The 19,272-nt window shown below is 44.3% G+C and overlaps 1 protein-coding gene across 1 annotated transcript; it reads left to right on the top strand.

The window, feature by feature from the left end:
* The first annotated feature begins 1,412 nt into the window (after nt 1-1,412).
* SH2D2A (SH2 domain containing 2A) lies at nt 1,413-12,993 on the top strand. Its single transcript, XM_072647281.1, has 9 exons — nt 1,413-1,511; nt 2,814-2,950; nt 3,861-4,045; nt 4,792-4,881; nt 5,216-5,384; nt 8,727-8,882; nt 9,793-10,062; nt 10,523-10,658; nt 12,495-12,993. Exons 1-8 carry the CDS (start codon nt 1,478-1,480, stop codon nt 10,652-10,654), a joined length of 1,173 nt encoding a protein of 390 aa, XP_072503382.1. The 5' UTR covers nt 1,413-1,477; the 3' UTR covers nt 10,655-10,658; nt 12,495-12,993.
* The last annotated feature ends 6,279 nt before the right edge of the window (nt 12,994-19,272 follow it).

Here is a 19,272-nt window from a genome sequence, read left to right as displayed (position 1 = left end):
AATCTTTCCATCATTTCTGTATTCATTATATTCATTGTTATAGAACAGTAATATTCCATTACATTCGTGTGTCACTATTTGTTTAGGCATTCACTTTGTTTCCAGTTCTTTATCATTTCTATAGTCTTTCTGGTCTCCCAATTGTTTGTTTCTCCTTCAATTTTAAATATCTCCTCTTTTATGCTTATCTTAGTTTTGCTTATTATTTGTTGGCTTTCTAATTTTTAGAAAATACCCATTTAGTTCCTTAATCCTCTCCTTTTCTATTTTTTAATGTATGTTTCTATAGCAAGAGAGACACTCTATTAGTAAATGGTAAAGTGATAGACACTCTTTCTTTCTGTAAGCCTGATAAAGGCAGGACATGAGTCAGGTATGAATTCCCACTACTGCTGCAGTCCCTCAAGTCTCACTTGAGACCCCTCCCAAGGACATAGACCATGTCATTGTCACATAGTAGTCCTCCAGAGCAGGAGCATAGTTATTATTGACTTAGAAATGGAAGGTAACTTTCTGAATGCGCATATAGTCCACACTTCTCTTTTTACAAATGAAAAACTTCAAGCCAGAGAGCTAAGTGACTTACTCATATGGATGTCATGTAGCATAGCCAAGTTTTCTTACTTAAAATGATGTTCTTCCTACAACACCAGACCTCATTTATTATGAGGAAACAGGCTCAGAAGTCAAGGGGAAAGCTCCAGTTGACACACCTAGTAAATTTAGGGGGGTTGAACCCAGGTTTTCTGACTTCTGGTCCAAGGAGGTAAGAGTTTAGAGGAGAATTAGATCAGAACAGACTTTACCATCTTGATCCAACATCTGGCTTCCAGTACCTGGAGTCAGTATTCCAGTATTCCAGTCCCCCAGGGCCCCATGCATTCACCCCTGGTTTCGCCACTGTCTAAAGCCTATCCTACACCTTCCTGCTACACCATTGCCTCTCCTCCTTTTCCACATATCCTTAATGGGTCTGGAATGATCCTGAGTGTTGACCCCCAAAGATCCCTTCCAAGGATTTGAAAGCACTTTACAGACCTGATCTCATCGATCTTAGTCATATCCTGTCCTGAGTGAACAATAGGATTGAGAAGACAATAGGGGAACAAACCTTCGATGAGGTGGTAAGAGTAAAGAAGAAAAGAGAGCCTTCCACATTGTGAGGGATGGTGGTCTGACAATAGGGAGGATTTCTCAAGAACTAAAAGAGAAACATTCCCTGCCCCACCCCTCTCCTCCCACGCTTCTACCCCTCACCAACACACACACACACACACACACACACACACACACACACACACTTCCGGGGAGGAACATTGCTTTCCATGACGTGGGTCCCAGGGCCTGGGCTGTGGGTGAGGTACCATTTCCTGCCCCTGGGAGGGGGGTAGGGGAAGCAGAGGAGCTGAGAAGCACACACAGCCATACACCTGTTCTGGGTGGGGGGGAGGGGGCTCAGTCTCACAAAACCCCTTTCATGGAGATGCCCATAGATCAGATGCCTCCTCAAGGTAAGTGCCAGGTTTTTCCCTGCCTATCACCCTTCCTCTTTCCTCTTCATCCTCTGACTTCATCTACAACAGCCCGGTGACCTCTCTGGATGGCGGGTTAAAGGGTCCCCTTTCTCTGAACAGGAATCAGAAAGGAAATTGTGTGGGCTGGGTGGCAGAATATGTTCCCTTAGGAGTCCTCTTTCTCTCTTTCTGGTCTTCCATTGTTCTTTCCATTTCTATTCTTCAACAGAGGAATAATTAGATTTCTAAAGTCCTTTGAAATCTTTAGAGTAGAGAAGAGAGATTTGGTAGGAAACATAAAGACTCCTGGGAAATCAGGATTTAGAGTTGGAAAGAATGTTAGGGGTCAATTAGTATAAACCTTAAAATGAGGACTATATATTGGGAAGCCAAGGATATGCTAGTAGATATTTAATAATCAACTTTCGGGGGGAGACGCGCATAGGGTGGGGGAAAGAAATGTAGGAAAGATACACTTTTAAGTTTAATCTGCCTTATTGTCATCTTTTTCCATTACTTAAGCCTAGATAATCAACAAAGCATCAAACCCTAATTTGTAGCACTTGCAGATTTCCTGTGTGTAAATGCTCGAACTTAAAATTTAACAATCAGTGTTTGGAGAGCCCTTGTGAGCTGGTTCCAGCAGACCCTGGAAGTCACTTCCCTGTGGTCACACAGATTAAGTACGGAGCTGGGTTATAAATCATAAGCAGGGAATTGGACAAAAGGTTGAGGATAGAGGACAGAGACAAAGTGTTCTGAAATTGTCAGACATGTAAGAATGATCCATAAGAAGTGGATTAGAACTCAGGTGTCCTGCTTCTCAGAGAGTTGAATCCCAGAACCCTCAAGTTGACAGAATCCATTACAGAAAAGTCATGATGCTTTTCCCACTGTATTTCACCAAACCAGACTAAAAGGATACCTGTATTCCAGCTTATCCCTGCCTTTTCTCCTCAAACTCTCCTAATCATTCAGAACTCTTCCTTGCTGCTTAATCATCCCTCTTCAAACATCAACTCCCTCTCATACTATACCTTCTGTACCTTATCCCTCATTTTCTCATTCCCCTGGGAAGTACTTCCTGCTAGCATCATTTCTTCCCCTGCTCCCCATCAATATCCTCCATCATTCTTTTTGCAATATCAGTCTATTTCTGTTCTCAAAGAAATGCTGTGGCCTCTCTCCATCCCTGGGTGATTTGAGGAGAGGGGCTAGAGGCAATAGGAAAGTAAAATAGGATTACTGTTACATCCTATCCCCTTGGAAGAGAGCCCACAGCTCTGTTTGTACATGTAGGGGAATGGAAAGAACCTGCCCCAACTTTCAGTACTTTCCACCCAAAACATCCAACCCGGAAGAGCAGAAGAAGCATGGTACTGCCTACACTGCCTCAGGCATCGGAAGATGAGAGTGTCCCACCCAATCACACCAAGGTGAGTGGAGAGAGAAAAACTAGGAACCTCTGAGTCTGCATCCTTCACCTCACACACACACATACACCCAACCCTGTGGATACCAGGCCTATAAAGGAGCTTTATTTAATGAGACTTCCTAGAGGAAATGGATTTAAGAGGGTGAAAAGGAAAGCAGGAAAAGTGGGCACCTGAACTGATACTAAGAGAGCCAAAGAAGCAAGTCAGTTAGCCCCTTTCATCATCACTGTCCCTCTGTAACTCTTAATTATAGTTTCACAGGATTCAGAGTTGGAAAGGACCTTAGAGATCATCTGGTGTGATGTCTTCAGCTTACTGAGGCAGAGACTGAGTTCAGAGAGATTTTCATTGACCCAAGATCATGAAGGTAGTGAAAGAGACAAGATCCAGACCCAGGTCTTCCTGCTGTAATTCTGTGGTCTTTCTTCAACACCATACCATCTGGACTGAGCTTCCTACCCAGCTCCCATAATCCTTCCCTAGTCCAGTCTGATCCGCCATGATTTTTATGATGCTTCCAGAGATGATTCTCTTTCCTGCCATCTAACCTCAATCCCTTCCACTATATTAGTAGAACCTTTCTTTCTCTGACCTTTGGGGAAATGGAAACCCGTAGCATCCCCTTACTTGTCATCTCCTTTATTCCCTTGGTATATGGGTTAACCCAACTCTAAAAAGTCTTCTCGTTCTCTAACCTCCACCCTCGCCAAGACTGCAGAGCCATGTAGCTCAGAGGAAGATGGAAGGTGAAGCTGATCAGTTTCTAGGAAAGCTATATCAGAAGTGATTTCAATTTAGAAAGTGGTTAGCAGGGGAAAGTGTAACATAGGACCAGAATGTGCTCTACAGATGGGATACAAGCCCCTCTGGCTGTAGCATTTGCTCACAATCCAAATTTTCTTCCATCCAGGTTTCTCTCCAAGGCCAGGGGACTATCCCTATTCCAGGCAACACAAGGAAAGCTGAGGAAGTACCTGGGCTAGGGGGACCATCCCTTCAGGCTGAGACCAGGGCCTGGTTTCAGAAGACCCAGGCACCCTGGTTCTTTCATGATGGGGAAGCCCCAGTCTGGTTCCATGGTTTTATCACTCGTCGGTGAGGAGGATCAGATGGATAAAATTCAGTCTAGATCTCAGTTTCCCTTTTCTCAGCCATCCCCCTGTCCTCAAGATTTCACACTGTGTAACCATTTTCTCTCTGGGTCTCCATCCCTTTGCCAATGTACCTGTGTCATCCTCTATGTCCATTTCTTTAGTTTATTTCTGTATCTTTCCTTGTCTTTAATTCTCTGTTATATCTTTGTCACTCTTTTCTACATCTTATCTGTATTTCCCTCTTTCTCTTTTTCTACTTTTTTCTCTCTGAGTACATCCCTCCAATGTGACAGACCTAATTTGCTTTTTAGCCAAACCACCCTCTAAAATCCCAGCCCTCAATCCCCTTCCTGTCTCTCTTAGCTGTTTCGAGGAAGAAAAGTTCAGTTCTTTCTTCCCTAGTATGTCCTCCTCCCCATACACTAGCCCAAATAATTACCCCTTTACCTTGGGAAGGACCCACCATCCTGACCCCTCCAGGAACTTAGCAAGCGAGTCATTTATTCATTTTTTCCACTCATTCAACTAACGCCCCCTTTCTTCCTACTCCCCGGGGTTTCCTGCCATTTCAGCATCTTGCTAAGGAGGGGAACTGCATCCTGCCTCCTACCTCCTGCACCACCAATTGGAGGATGGTGTAGAGAGGAGAAGGAGACCATAAATCTAGTGGGACCACCACCGTGGGGGTAGGTGGGGGGGTCCAGGCATTCGAGAACCCGACCGTGTTTCCTTCCTTCAAACTCTCAGGGAGGCCGAGAGATTGCTGGAAAACAAACCCCCAGGCTGCTACTTGGTGCGGTTTAGCGAGAGCGCAGTGGCCTTTGTGCTGACTTACAGGTGAGGCTCAGGGTTTTGTTTTGGGTTTTTTGCAGATGAGCGAAGAGATCTAGGTTTCGTGTGAATGGGTGGGTTCATGCAGATTGTCCAGTGAGGGTGGGGCTTCATGCTGATTGACAGATGAATGAGTTGCTCTGGGGACAAGGGGAAAACAATTTCCTTGAGGCAGTAAGTCTGGAAAAAGGCGAAATGATGAAGGAAGAAGGAGAAAGGAGGAGAACAGAGAGAGGGCAGAGTGAAGCGGGAGGCCGGCAGGGAGCTGGGCTGGGCTGAAGGCTGAAGTGGTGGGGTGGCGGGACCTGACCCCATGTCTCTGCCCGGCTCTCTCCCGCAGGAGCCGCAGCTGCTACCGCCATTTCCTGCTGGCCCAACTGGAAGATGGGCGCCATGTGGTTCTAGGCGAGGACAGTGCCCACGAGCGGCTCCCAGACCTGCTGCGACACTATACTCAGCGTCCGCTCAGCCCCTACGGCGAGCACCTCACACAGCCCTGTATCCGCCAGGTACCTTCCCAACCCAGGCCAGACTGGGGATCGGCACCCGGCACCCGGCACCTGGGCTTTCTTAAGCAGAAAGGTTCACCTTTGGGGTGCCTCACTAGACTTTGAGACCCAACACACAGGCAGCAGATGATATAGAAGATGGAAACCCGAGCCCGGAGTTAGGAAAACCTGAGTTCTAATGTGACCTCAGCACTTGTTAGCTGCGTGACCCTGGGCAAGTCACTCAGGTAAAATGGGAATAAGAAGAGCCCCTTTCTTTCCAGGATGTTGTGAGGATCAAAAGATATCATTTGTAAAAAGCATTTAGCCTCATTCCTGGAACATGGTAGGGGCTATATAAATGCTTAGTTCTTCCTAATAATAAGAGAAGATCTTATTGTAGATCTTTATATCTACATGTAGATTTTTATGGTTTGCAAAGCACTTTACATATATCGAGTTTCATCTTCATAAAAACTTCAGGAGGTAGACACCATTTTTATCTTCATTATGGGAGCAGCTAGGTGGTGCAGTGGATAGAGCACCAGTGCAGAAGTCAGGACGACCTGAGTTCAAATTTCACCTCAGACACTTGACACTCATGTGACCTTGGGCAAGTCACTTAACCCCAATCTCCAGTCAATCCTGATGAATATCCGGTCACTGGATTCAGATGGCTCTGGAGGAGAAGTGAGGCTGGTGACCTGCACAGCCTTCCCTCACTCAAAACAAAGTCAAGTGCAAGTCACGTCATCATTTCTCTGATGGCATGGTCTTCTTTGACAAGGAAGAATGAACATATGTCTTCATTATGAGATGAGGAATCTGAAGAAGGTTAAGTAGCGTGGCAGATATCCCACAGCTAGTGAGTATTTGAGGCTGAATTTGAACTTGGCCTTTCCTAGCTCTAAGTCTACCCTCTTTACCAGTTAGCTGTTTTTAGAATATTTGAGCTGGTAGGGACTTCAAGAACAGCTCAGGCCACACCAGTCCTCTGCTCAACAGCTGTATTGTCTGGGTTATTAAACTGCTCAAATTTCAGGAAAGCATGGAGAGGCACAATCTATTATAGCACAGTTGAGGGGATTTGGAATTGGTTGGATGACCCAACAAAGGAGACATTACTGGGGTTACAGGAGGCAATTTGACGACCCAGTGGGTTGTGCTGGCTTGGAGTTAAGAGATTTGGGCAGGAAATGATGGGACAAGACTGCAGTCTTCAAGTATCTGAAGAGCTGTCTTAACAAAGAGTGAGGAGGCTTGTTCTGCTTGGTCCCAGAGCGCAGAGCCTGGAATAATGGGTGGAAATTGCTGAGGCAGATTTAAATTTGATGCAAGGAAAACTTCCTAACCATTAGAGGTGTTCAAAAATGGAATGGGCTGCCTCAGGACATCATCAATTTTCCATCACTGAATATCTTCTTCTAGAAGCTGGATGACCACTTGTCAGGGAGGCTGTAGAAGAGACCCTGGGTGACCTCTGAAGTCCCTCCCAAGCCTGGAGAGATTTCATGACTCTTTTATCCAGTCCCCTCATTTAATGGACCAAGAAACTGAGGCCCAGAGAGAGATGATGGGGCTCATTCAAGATCACACAACAAGTTTAGTGGGCACAGCTCGGACTAGAGCCACAGTCTGAATCCAGTGCTGTTACTGCATAGTTGTCTGTACTCTGGGAGCAGACTGTAATAATAATTGATAATAACAATGCCTAGCATTTATATAGTACTATAAGATTTGCAAAGCTCTTTACAGGTATTCTTTCATTTTTTATCCTCACAGCAGCCCTGGGAGGTGCTATTATTATCTACATTTTTATAGATGAGGAGACTGAGGCAGAGAGGCAAAGTGACTTACCTAGGGTTACACATCTAGGTCACTGAATTTCACATGGTCTGAGGTAGAGACACTGGAGAGCAGAGTTGAGGTCCTGGGGGAACAGAACTGGAGATATTTCTTCTAGTTTGGGCTAAGGAGTTTCGGATTCATTCTGACCAAAAGTGAAGGTGAAAGAATAGAGGCCATTGTTTTGGATAGTTCTCCCTGGTTACTGGGGCTGAGTCTCCTTGTTAGGATATCAAAACCAGATAGCAATAAAAATTTATTTTAAAAGAGAGCGAAATTGAAGAGGGAAAAAGAGGGAAGGATGAAGAAAGATCCAGAGAGAGAGACTGGAGAGACAGAAAGATGAGACTAGAGAGACACACGGAGAGAAAGAGACAGAGAGAGCAAAAAGATGAAAGAGAGCCAGAGAGGAGAAAGAGAGACTGCAGAGAGTATTGAGAAGCAAGGAGCTGAAGCTGCTTGAATCACTAGAAAGGAATTGTGAGAGAAGACTTGCTTATCATCCTCACAAACATGAAAGGACTCATGGAAAAAGATTCTAGATAGTTCTTTGGCTTTTCAGAGGACGGAGCAATAGGAGTGAGCTGCTGTACACAGGGAAACGTCTTGCTGTCAGTCATTTAAAAAAAAACAGAATTAGGTGGCCATGAGAAGATGTTGGAGTGTCTATATCTGGAGAGCTTCCAAAGGAGAGTAAATATTCATCTGCTCTGGGTGGTGGAGTGGGAGGCTGCGGAGGCTTTGTTCTAGTAAGGATCACCACTCCACTGGGGGGAAGAATCAATCAAAGATGATACAAGTTAAAAGCAATTTGACTTCGGGTGTTTTTTAAGAGGAAAATAAGATGTTTCATTTGTCTTTCTTTTCAGCTAAGGGAAAGGAACATAGAATTTATTCTGTTCTACAAATATGATAACTATTAAAGATATACTTTAGTTCTATATTGTGGCCAGCTAAAGGAGAATGAAGGGGAGAGGGGGAAGAAAAGAGGAGGATCAAAGGGTAGAGTAGAGGGAGCTGGAGAGTAAGATATACCTGGAGACATCCATATGTCCTTGCTGGTGCCCCTGAATTCTAGCACCTTCCTTCTGAGATTAGGTCCAGTTTATCCTGTATATATTTTTGTTTGTATATAGTTATTTGCATGTTGTTTCCCCGTTAGATTGTGAGGTCCTTGAGAGCAGACACTAATTTTGACTGGCATATAGCAGGTACTTAATAAATGCTTGTTGTCTTGACATTCCTTGACAGAAGCTAGAAGCATATAGGGACAAACACTGAAAATGAGACTGAAGGAAACAGGGAAACATACACACATACACACACTGTATTCTTCAGCCCTGGTATTCAGCCAAAGGCCTTCCCTGAGGACCTAAGAAGTCAAGGGAGTCTACTCTGATGAGTTATTGCCTTCCTCCTTCCTCCCCATCTATCCAGCTGTCCCAGATTCTCTCCTCTCCTGATCTGCTCGATGGTGATTGGGCCCTTCTGTCGCTGAACTCTCTCCTTTTTCCACAGACCCCTGCTCCAGCTGGTATCTCCATGCAGATAGAACACTCAGAATCCAGGAGTGAGGGCAGAAGTGGAGCTTCCCAGTACTGTGCAGTCCACAAACAGGAACAAACCCTGAGTCCTGTGAACAAGGACAGTCTTGGACCTAGGGAGCCAGAGGAGGTATTAAAAGTGGATGGGGCTATCAGATGAATCTGTTCCTGCCTCCCCCTCCCACCCTTACCAACAACCTAGGGGAAGGGGGAGGTAACAGAGGTAGCAGGAGGGAGGAGCACTTAAAACCAGATTGGGATGCGGTGGATATGTTGAGATGGAAATTAGGGAGGCAAATGTAGGGGAAAGGAAGAGGGACCAGAGCAAGGAGCCAAGGAGCTTAGAGGAATAAGGGACTTAGAGTGGGGATGGAACCTTAGGGGGAGATCTCAGAAAGAAAAAGGGCCCAGAAGGAGAAACTCAGGAGTAGAGCCAGGAGAACATTGTACACAGTAACAGCCATAGTGTGCAATGACTGATATTTTAGCCCTTCTCAGCAATGCAGGGACCTAAAAGAGCTCCAAAAGACTCATGATTAAAAAATGCCATTCACATCCAGAGAAAGAACTATGAAGTCTGAATGCAGAGCGAAGTGGACTATTTTCTTTTTTTGTTTTGTTTTTTTCTTTCTCATGGTTCTTCCCATTCATTCTAATTCTTTAATACAACATGACTAATGTGAAAACATGTTTAATAGAATGGATATGTAAAGCCTATATCAGATTACATGCCATCCTGGGGAAGGGAGGGAGAAAATTTAAAACTTATGGAAGCGAATGTTGAAAACTAAAAATAAATTAATTAATTTATAAAACAAATTTTAAAAAGGACTCAGAGGAATGAGGAAAGCTAGGGGGAAAGGAAGAGTGAAGGGGTATTTGAGAGGGAGGTAACTCTTGGGTGGAAGGAGAGGTCCTATCACTTCAGGTGGAGAAGGGGCAGCTCTAACTTTGGACTGATTCTACCTTGGTCTCCCCAGATCTCACTTATGTATTGGGATGGGAAGGGTTGGACTCACTGCCTCCTTTTCCTTCCCCAGCTACCCAGGTCCAAGCCCCCTGTCCCAACCAAGCCCCAGCTACTCCCTGAGCTCTACTCCATTTCAGCCCCAAAGACATCGCAGCCTGCTCCACGCCCTGTGCCCCCTCATCCCATCTACCAAGAGCCAGAGGAGCCCATCGCCTTCTATGCCATGGGCAGAGGAAGTAAGAAGGAAGGCCTTCTCAATGTCTACTCAGAGGTGGCTCCATTACCTGCTGGGCACCATTTCCTCCGGAAGTGCCAGTCTCGGCCTGTCACAGTAACCCAGGTAAGTGGGACAGAGAGAAGTGGGCAAAAAAAAGATGAAATCTGAGGATTGGAGAGAGAAGGGAAGGAGAGAGGGACTTGAAATAGAGGAGAAAGGAGGAGCTAAGCATCTAGGACCCAGGGAATAATAGGATGGCACTTTAAGAGTTATAAAATGCTTTTCTTATAGCAACCTTGTGAGCTAAGGAAGAAAAGCATTTCCTCTTGTTTTGTAAATAAAGAAATTGTGTCTCATCAAAGTTAAGTGACTTGTCCTAAGTCACAGCTTATGCAAGAGCCAGGACTCAAGTCCAGTGATTCCAAGGCCACTATTTCCCAGGGAAGGGGGAAGACACTGGAGGTGTCTGTGAGACCCAGAGATGGTTCAGGAAAGGAATCTCTGTGAATTGAGGCTAATGAGGAGACCTAAAAGCAAGGGGAGATGGGTGACATGCCCCTGATATTTTCATTTTTCTTCACAGACCCTAGATCAAGGCACTATCTCCTCCCTCCGACACCAGCCTCCCCAGGGACATACTCTCCCACGTAATTTTTCTCGACAGCTCCCCCCAGACCAGGGACAGGTGCAGCTCCTAGGATCCAATAAGCATTGATGAGGTGAGTTCAAGTTTGGATAACTAGGGTCAGGAGGGCACATATTTCCCTGATTAGGTCAATCTTCTCTCAGGATGACAAAGAGTAAGAGAGAAGTACTTGGAACATGTATGTGCACAAGTACATGTCTGCATACATGGGTGTATATATAGATATATATGTACACAGTGGCTTCTTTCTTCCACAGTGGGAATGGGATCCAAGTGGGACAGAATCACAAAATTAAAGAATCAGTCAATAAGCATTTATTAAATACTAGGGAGTATTATTTATTAAATTAATAAATATATGCTAGACTCTAGAGATAGAAGTACAAAAGTGAGGCAGTGCCTCCCCTAAAGGAAGTTGCATGCTACCAGGAAGATACATTTTCACAGATAAGTCAATGTAGGAGGAGGTGGGGCATGAAAAACTGAGGTGGCATCACAACTGAACCCTGAAGGGAACCGGGGGTCCTGAGAGGCAGAGGTGAAGAAGAAGAGCCTTCCAGACCAGGCTGGGAGGGGTAGCCAGCGCAAAGGCACACAGAGAGGTGGCAGAGGCTGGCCTGTTTGACCATAGTGTGGCATTCCTAAGAGGGTTAATGTATAATCATCCTGGAAAGATAAGATGATGCCAAATTGTGAAGGACTTTAAATGCCATGAAAGGGGGTTAGCATTTTAAAATGAAATCAAAGGGGAATCACTAAGGTTTCCAGAGTGAGGGAGTGGTATGGTCAGACTCAGGCTTGAGGAATATCAATTTGGCAGCTGGGGGGAGGACGGAATAGAGAGACAAGAGACTGGATGCAGAGAAAGCAGTTGAGGCTACTATGTTAGTATAGATGGGATGCGATGAGGGTTTGGATTAGAGTAGTTGGGATTGGGAGTAGAGAGAAGGGAATGAATGTGAGAGATGGAATTGACAAGACTTAGCAGCTGATTAGATATAGAAGTGTGAGTGAGAATAAAGAATGGAGGATAAGTTCTGGGTTTTAAACCTGGTGACCAGAAAAATGGTGCTACCCTCAACAGAAACAGGGAAGTTAAGAGGAAAGGATATTTAGGGGAAAAGATGAGTTCTGTTTCGGACATATTGAATTGGAAATGCCTATAGAACATCCAGGTGGACCTAAGTTGAGCAGGCTGATGGAGGTCCTCTGGTCTTCTGGCCTGGAGAAAGATATGGGTTGAATATGTAGATTTAGGAGTCATCTGCATAAAGATGATAGTTGAATCACTGGGAGCTGATGAAATTACAGGGAGAAAGCACAGAGAAGAGTGGACCTAGAACATAGTCCTTGGGACAAATCTCTGCAGAAGGGTGAAACCTACAAAGGTCTTGACTTGACAAGGATTGGCTTGACAGGCTAGAAGAGAACCATGGCAGAGTGATGTCAAGAAAACCCAGGGAGCATAGATTATGTAGAAAGAGTGAGTGGCCAGCAGTGTCAAACATTGGTCTAGGAGGACAAGGACTGAGAAAAGGCCATTGGATTTAGCAATAAAGAGATCAATGTTGGCCTTTCAAGATGCAGTTTCTACAGAGTGGTGAGGACTGAAGTCCGGTTGCAAGATGATGAAAAGGGAGAAGAAGGTAAAGTGGAAGCAACTAGTTTTTTCTAAAAGCACTTGGTCTAGAGTCAGGGAAATACAATTTCTTATCACAGACACCAGCTGTGTGATGCTATACAAGTCATTTAACCTGTTTCCTCAGTTTCTTTTTCTGGAAAAAGGAGGAGAAATATTGGATGATAGCTTAATGGGATAGTAGGGTCAAGTGTATCAGAGAGAGGATGGGCCTGGGAGTCAGGAGCCCCGACTGCTGCTACACTATACTTCACTGGCTTCTCTCCATAGAATATGTCAAGCTTTTTGGATTGGAGACCCCGTCTGAGTGCAGCCTCAATCCTCTGCTGCACCCTGGGACCATAACTACTCCCCCTAACTCACCCCCGGAAAGGTTTCTCTAATCGGTCTTCATCATCTCCGCCCTGGATTCCAAGACTCAGAAAACAAATCTACATACAAAGCCTTCCCCCTCAACTCCAAGGTAAGAGGAGAGCCAGAGGACTCAGGGGTCAGATACCTAGGTTCCCTCTGCCAGTCTCTACCTTCTAGAAGACTTCTACCAACTCTCTCTTAAGAGGACAACAAGAGCCAAAGCCATATGTACAAGTGCTTTGAAATCCTCTGAGGTGTCTTAGTTTTTCTTCCTGAAGCCTGGCTTCCTTGGCTCCAAAGCCTCTGTGTCTGGGCCTCAGTCCAATGCTGCTGCTTTCCAAAGGAATGGTTTGATGGGAACAGATGCTGAGGTGTTTGTTGGTTGTTGTCTGGCTAATAAATCATCACTGAACACTTCCCTTCTCAGAAATTCAAGTTCTCCAAGCCCCTCCCAAGACCACTCTGCCCTTTCATGTGCACATGAATATCTTCCCCAAAGCTCAATGGAAAAGCAAGCTACTGTCCAGGCCTTGAGGACAGATGGAGGTGGAAAATATATAACACAGGCCAAGAGATACTAGTATATGGGGAGAGATGCCAGAATCCCAGAGTTGGAAGGGACCTCAGACAACTGGGTAACAAAGTGGCTAGAGCACTTGGTCTGAAGTCAAGGAAACCTAAGTTCAAATCACAGACACTTACTAGCTGTGTGACCCTGGATGTCATTTAACCTATTTCCTCAGTTTCTTAAAATGAAAATAATAATAGCAACTACCTCAGCAAATAGAGTTATTGTGAGGATCAAACAAGATCGTAATTATAAAGTGCTTAACTCAGTGCCTGGTACACAGTAGGTGCTTAATAAATGCTTGTTCCTTCCCCCTCTCCCCACCTCTAGTCCCACTAGTCTAGTCCCCCTATTTGTAGAAGGGATAGGTATCTCCCATTACAAAATCCCTGACAAATATCTGATCTATATATGTTGTGTTTGTCCTTCGTTGCCAAAGAAGACCATGCCATCAGAGAAATAATGACATGACTTGCACTTGACTTTGTTTTGAGTGAGGAAGGGCTGTGCAAGGTTACCAGCCTCACTTCTCCTCCAGAGCCATCTCAATCCAGTGACCAGATATTCATCAGGATGACTGGAGATGACCCAGGATGCACTGGGAGATCTTGGGCCCTTTAGGTCAAGGTCTTTGCAGGTAGTCACTTAGGGTAAGGCAACGCCCATTCATTGAATAGGCCTGTTTAAGAAGGAGCCAGGGCATGGCCCCTTTAATGAGGCCAAGAAAAAGAAAGACATCAGACTGGGAGGGAAACAGCAACAGTTACTACAGTAGATAATCACTCTAAAGCTAGGAGGGTCCAGAGGAGCCCTTAGGCAGGGGCCCATCATCGTTCCAGATTTGGAAGACCTTTGGTGAAGAGACGTAGTCCATTCCACAACTGGATAGTTCCTTTTTTAGGAAGTTTTTCTTGACATTAAGCCAAAATTTTATTCTGGCCAGTCACTGACCCCAATTCTGCTTCCTAGAGTCAAACAGGTCTAATCAAGTGTAAGAAGAGAGCTATCATGTTCCCCATTAGGTCTGTCTTCTCCAGGCTGCACATCCCCAGTTCCTTCAACAGATCCTTGTATATTATGGTCCCTCACTACCTGGTCACTCTCCTCTGAGCAATATCTTTTCCAAAACAGGCTCTCTGACCCTGGACACGATGCTCCAGATGTAGCCTGATCATTGAAAACTAAAGCAAGAACAGCACCCTCTTGTTTCCTGCACTCTATGCTTCTATTAATTCAGCCTAAAATCAAATTAGATGGAGCAGAATTATCTTCCCAGAGAGATAACCTTCTGTCAGACTGGATGGATGGTCAGGCTTGTATCAGGGGAGCACAGACACAGAAGTACTCACTCTGCCATAGGAACACTCTTGACCTGACTCAGTTCCCTAACCTAATCTATTCCCCAGCTTCAATGCCTTGACCTTCCTGGATCAAATATATGTTTTAATCAGTTTTGCATACCTGCCACCCTTCCAAATTCTCTAGTACTTAATGACATCCTTTGAGCCTTTCTTTCTCTGCCTCGCTTCCTCCCTTTTGAACTCCATTCCACAGATGCTAAGTCTGGCCTGGTTTTTAAATTCTGTCACTAGTCATGTGACTTTGGCCAAGTTTTTTTCCCTTTTTTGTTCCTCAGTTTCCTCACCCTGTAATATGAAGGAATTTTATTAGATGACCTCTAATCGAGACCTTTTAGCTCTAACCTTTTGTGACTGGTGATGCTGTGAAGTTACTAATAATTTAACTTCTCTGTGAAGCCCTCCAATACTGACATCATCATCTTGCCAGCTCCATTTCCCCCACTCACCTTCCCCAGTAGCCCATCACTGATGCCTAGAGCTCCCTCCAGATACGTTTATAGTTGTTGTGTTGATCTGTCTGGGTTCTATCTTCCCCACTGAAATAGGGGTTCACCCAGGACAGTGGCTATGTTCCCCCTTTCCTCTTGATCTCCTTGCAGCACCTCTACAAGATGCAAACTGTAACCACTGCATGGGGTCTCTGTCCTCTCCTTGAAGTCTCCCAAAGGAAAACCAATTGTCTGGAGTCAGAACAAATGTTCTGTGAAGTTTGGATTCAGTCAGAGGGCTGCACTTGAGGACCTAGAGGGCCACATGTGGCCTCGAGGCTGCAGGTTTTCTCACCCCTGGTTCTGGACCCATTCCTACCATAGTCTACAGTAGGAGCAAGAGATACAAGATAGTGTGGCAGAAAGAATATAGGATTTTGAGTCCAAAAGCTTGGTTTAGAGTCCAAGCTGTACCATGAAGTTATTGGATAGCTTTGAATAAGTCATTACTTCTATAGGGATCAGTTTCCTCAGCTGTAAAATGAAGAAGTTGGACTAGATCTGACAGGTCCCTTCTAACTCCAACATTATATGATAACAGATGAGTCTATGAATTTGAATGCAGACTTCTCCCTCTCCCTGTCACCCAATCCTTTCCCTGCTCCTTATTCTCTGGGACTGGGTTTGGTCTGCCCTTTCCCTTCTAACATGACTACCAGCCCTAGGGAACTTTGACTTTCCCTTCCAGCTTAGAGGCAAGTATTTGCTGAACCAAGTCAGGATGCCACCAAGGCAAGCCAGCAATCCCCAAATACCTCCCTTTTGATGAGGGTGGGGTTGAGAGAAAAAATTGAAATAAAAGGTGGATTGGAGGTGAGCAGTTATCATCACAGGAGGAAATGGGTTACTATAATAGGAGTCAGTTCACTGAGATGCAATTCAATAAATATATTAAGTCCCTTTTACATGGAACGCACTAGAGTTTTGGACCCCAAGAAGAGCAGAGATAATGAAATAGGCTCATACCACCTCGATTTTCAGCTAGCATGTCACGATGTGTAAAGGAGCAAAACCAGATTTAAAATGATCTATACAGACTAATCCAGGGATCAGCCTGTAAAGAAGCACCACTGGACAGGAGAAATGCAATACGAAAAGTGGGAGCACAAATTATGGAGGTAAATGGACAATGAGAAGATGGAGTTTTGAGTTAGGAAATCTGGGTTCTAAGTTTGCCTCAGTTTGCCACGTAGCAGTGGTGACACCTTGGGCAGGTCATAATCTTTTGGGGCTGCTCTCTTATTTTGACTACCATCCTGGGTATTCAATTACCTGTTTGCAAATGATTCCCGAATCTCTATCTGGGCCTAATCTCTACCCAGACAGCTAGGTGGTATGCTGAATAGAGCACTGAACTTGGAATTGTCAAATTCAAATCTGGCCTCACATATATTTACTGGCTGTGTGACCCTAGGCAAGTCACCTAACTTTTCTCAGTTTCCTCAATTGCTAGAAAGGGAATATTAATGGCACCTACTTCATGGGCTTGTTGTATGATATGAGATATGAAAAGTGTATTGAAATTTTAGAGATACGTTATCTATATTATTTATTGCTAAACTCTAGTCCCAGGTTTTCAGATGCTTGTTAGGTATCTCCACTTAGATGTGCTTCTACAATGACCAAAATAGATTCCCCCACTCCACCCCCTTACTCAAAAAACTATTCCACCTTGCTCATCCCCCTAACCTTTTTTCTATTAATGACATCATCCTCCTCCTAATTATCCCAAACCCCTGGTTTAATCTTTGATTTTTTCCCTTCTCCTTCACTCCCTTCTAACTAATTACCAAGTCCTGTTGCCATATCTCACAATTATTTTTCCTCTTATCCAATCCTAATGGCACCACCTTCATCACCTCTCACTTGTTATACTGTAATAGCTGCTTAAGTGGTCTGTCTCCAGTCTCTATTGAGTTCATATTCCATGCAGCTTCCAAAATCCTTCTAAAACTCTGACCATATCAAGCCCCCAGACAAAGATTGTCAGTGCCTCCCTATTGCCTATAGGATAATAAACAAAATCCTTAACTTGACAAGATTGTCCACGATCTGGCTCCAATCTACCTTTCTAGCCTTGCTTTGCTTGGCTTTACACTCTCCATCAAGCTCACCCAGAAGACTATGGGTTGTTTCTCAATCTCATTCTGCTCTCAACTTTGTAAATTTCCCCGTGTCTAGAAATCATTTCTTATCCCATTGATATCCTTCTAAATCTGAGGCAGTTAAGTAGAACAGTGGATAGTGTTGAACTTGGAATCAGAAACCTGAATTCAAATGTAACTTCAGACTAGTTTCATGACCGCGGGCCAGTCACTTAACCTCTCAGGCTATTTCCTCATCTGTAAAATGAGGATAATAATAGCACCTACTTCCCAGGGTGGTTGTGGGGATCAAATGAGAAATTTGGAAAGACCTTAGCACAGTGACTGTCACAGTAGATGCTTATTTCCTTCCTTCTTTCCCTCAGCTGAAGTTGACTTCTCCCTCCTCAAACTTCTTACAGCATTTTGTCTCCATCTTTCCTTTGCCCTTAAATGGCTGACCGTATTTTTTTTTTTTTTAAGAAGCAGTATAATACAGTGCATAGAACCCTGGGCTTGGAGTCAGAAAGACTGCATGGTTCAAAAGTAGGCCTCAAGCATTCTTACTAGTTATGTAACCCTGAGCAAGTCATAATCTCTCATTCTGAGTTTCTTCTTCTGAAAAATGAGGACAATATCTTCAGTATACAGGATTGTTGGGAAGCTTCAACAAGGCTGTTACATGCTGTATGTTAAGATTTTCCCCACCCCATCATGGTATCCTAAACACCTAACACAGCCTTGCATATTCAAGCGTTAAATAAACCCTTGTTGAATTTAATTGCCTTGTTTATAAAAGATTACATGTGCCTTATTTACCTCACAAGGTTGTTGACTAAGTGATATAAACCACTTTAATGAGAATATACATTTATACCCATGCTTCATGTAGTTTTAATAACCTTCTATAGTTCTGTATTAATCCGTATTAATCCATGGTCATACTGCCTGTGCTCCTTCCCACTGCAAACATTTTTTTTTTCTTAAAATCCTGAATTTACCTTACAACCAGCAATTTTCCAGCAAATATCTGTATGTTCCGGCCTTTTCAGAAATCTTATCAAAGGGGTCCAGCCATATTTGTACCAATATATGGGTGTAATGATGAGGAAGCTGATGGTTAGAGAGATGAAGGGTTTAGTCAATGTCATTCAGCTAAGAGGTAAGGCTGGGACAACCCAGGTCTCTTGACATCGATTCCCAGGCTTTCCAACTTAATGCCTCCTCATAAAAAGTGCTATTATATCTAACAGATAACTCCATTTGGATTCAGTTGACACTGGCCTTACAGACCTCCCCTCAACCAATTTCCACCCCAAGCAGGACTAGTATTCTTTACAGGGCTGTGGGACACCCCTGCAGAGATGTAATTGGAAACTGGGGCTGTGCTAAGGAGTCCAGCTGTGGGACATGAAAAATGCTGAACAGCTTATAAAGAGTGCAGAGGCAAATCTGCTAAGCTGGCAACTTCTCTGTTCAGCAAGGTTATCAAACATACGGGAGTTGTCTGACATATCACAGCTGATTCTGACTCTGCAAGGTGATCTTGTTAAACCTTAAAGTACTATAAAAATTTAAGTTGAGTTGAATCCAATCCTATTCCTCCTTCTGCTCAAGGTAAGCACCTCTCCTGGCTCAGTCCCTCAACTTCTAGGCTTATCTGCAACTTGCTGAGAACAAGAAAGGCCTTTTTCCTGTCTAATCTATCCCACCTACTTTGGTAACAAACTAGCCCCTCTTATTCTCCTCACTACCCCAGATGTTATCCCCATGATTGAATCTCTAGTGTGCTCTAACCTCCAGGTCTCATTAGCCATGGCTGTCTTTCCTTTCTCTCTCCAGCTTCTTCCTACTCTGCTCTTCCAAGATCCCAAATATACCCCTCCACATTCTTTCATCCCACCTACTCCTTTAGCCAACAAGGCAGAAGCATTTTGAAGACAGGTCTATCAAATCCTTAGGCAGACCTAAGGATTAGGGGAAATTCACCTCAAGCACCCAGATCTTAGCACAGGGACTGGAAAACTGTAGGTCTTTAATAAATGCTTGTCGACTTGATCCCAGTTGCCTTATATTCTCCCCATCCATTACAAATAAGCCCTTTCTCAACTATCTATCCCAACATAAGGGCAAATCCAGTCCTCGTCTGTAAAATGGGACAGGTAGGGAGATGTATGAGAGAGTTAGACCACA

The sequence above is a fragment of the Notamacropus eugenii genome, chromosome 2, assembly GCF_028372415.1.
Source record: "Notamacropus eugenii isolate mMacEug1 chromosome 2, mMacEug1.pri_v2, whole genome shotgun sequence".
In the NCBI taxonomy this organism is placed as follows: domain Eukaryota; kingdom Metazoa; phylum Chordata; class Mammalia; order Diprotodontia; family Macropodidae; genus Notamacropus; species Notamacropus eugenii.
This window is presented reverse-complemented; position numbering and strand designations above follow the sequence as displayed.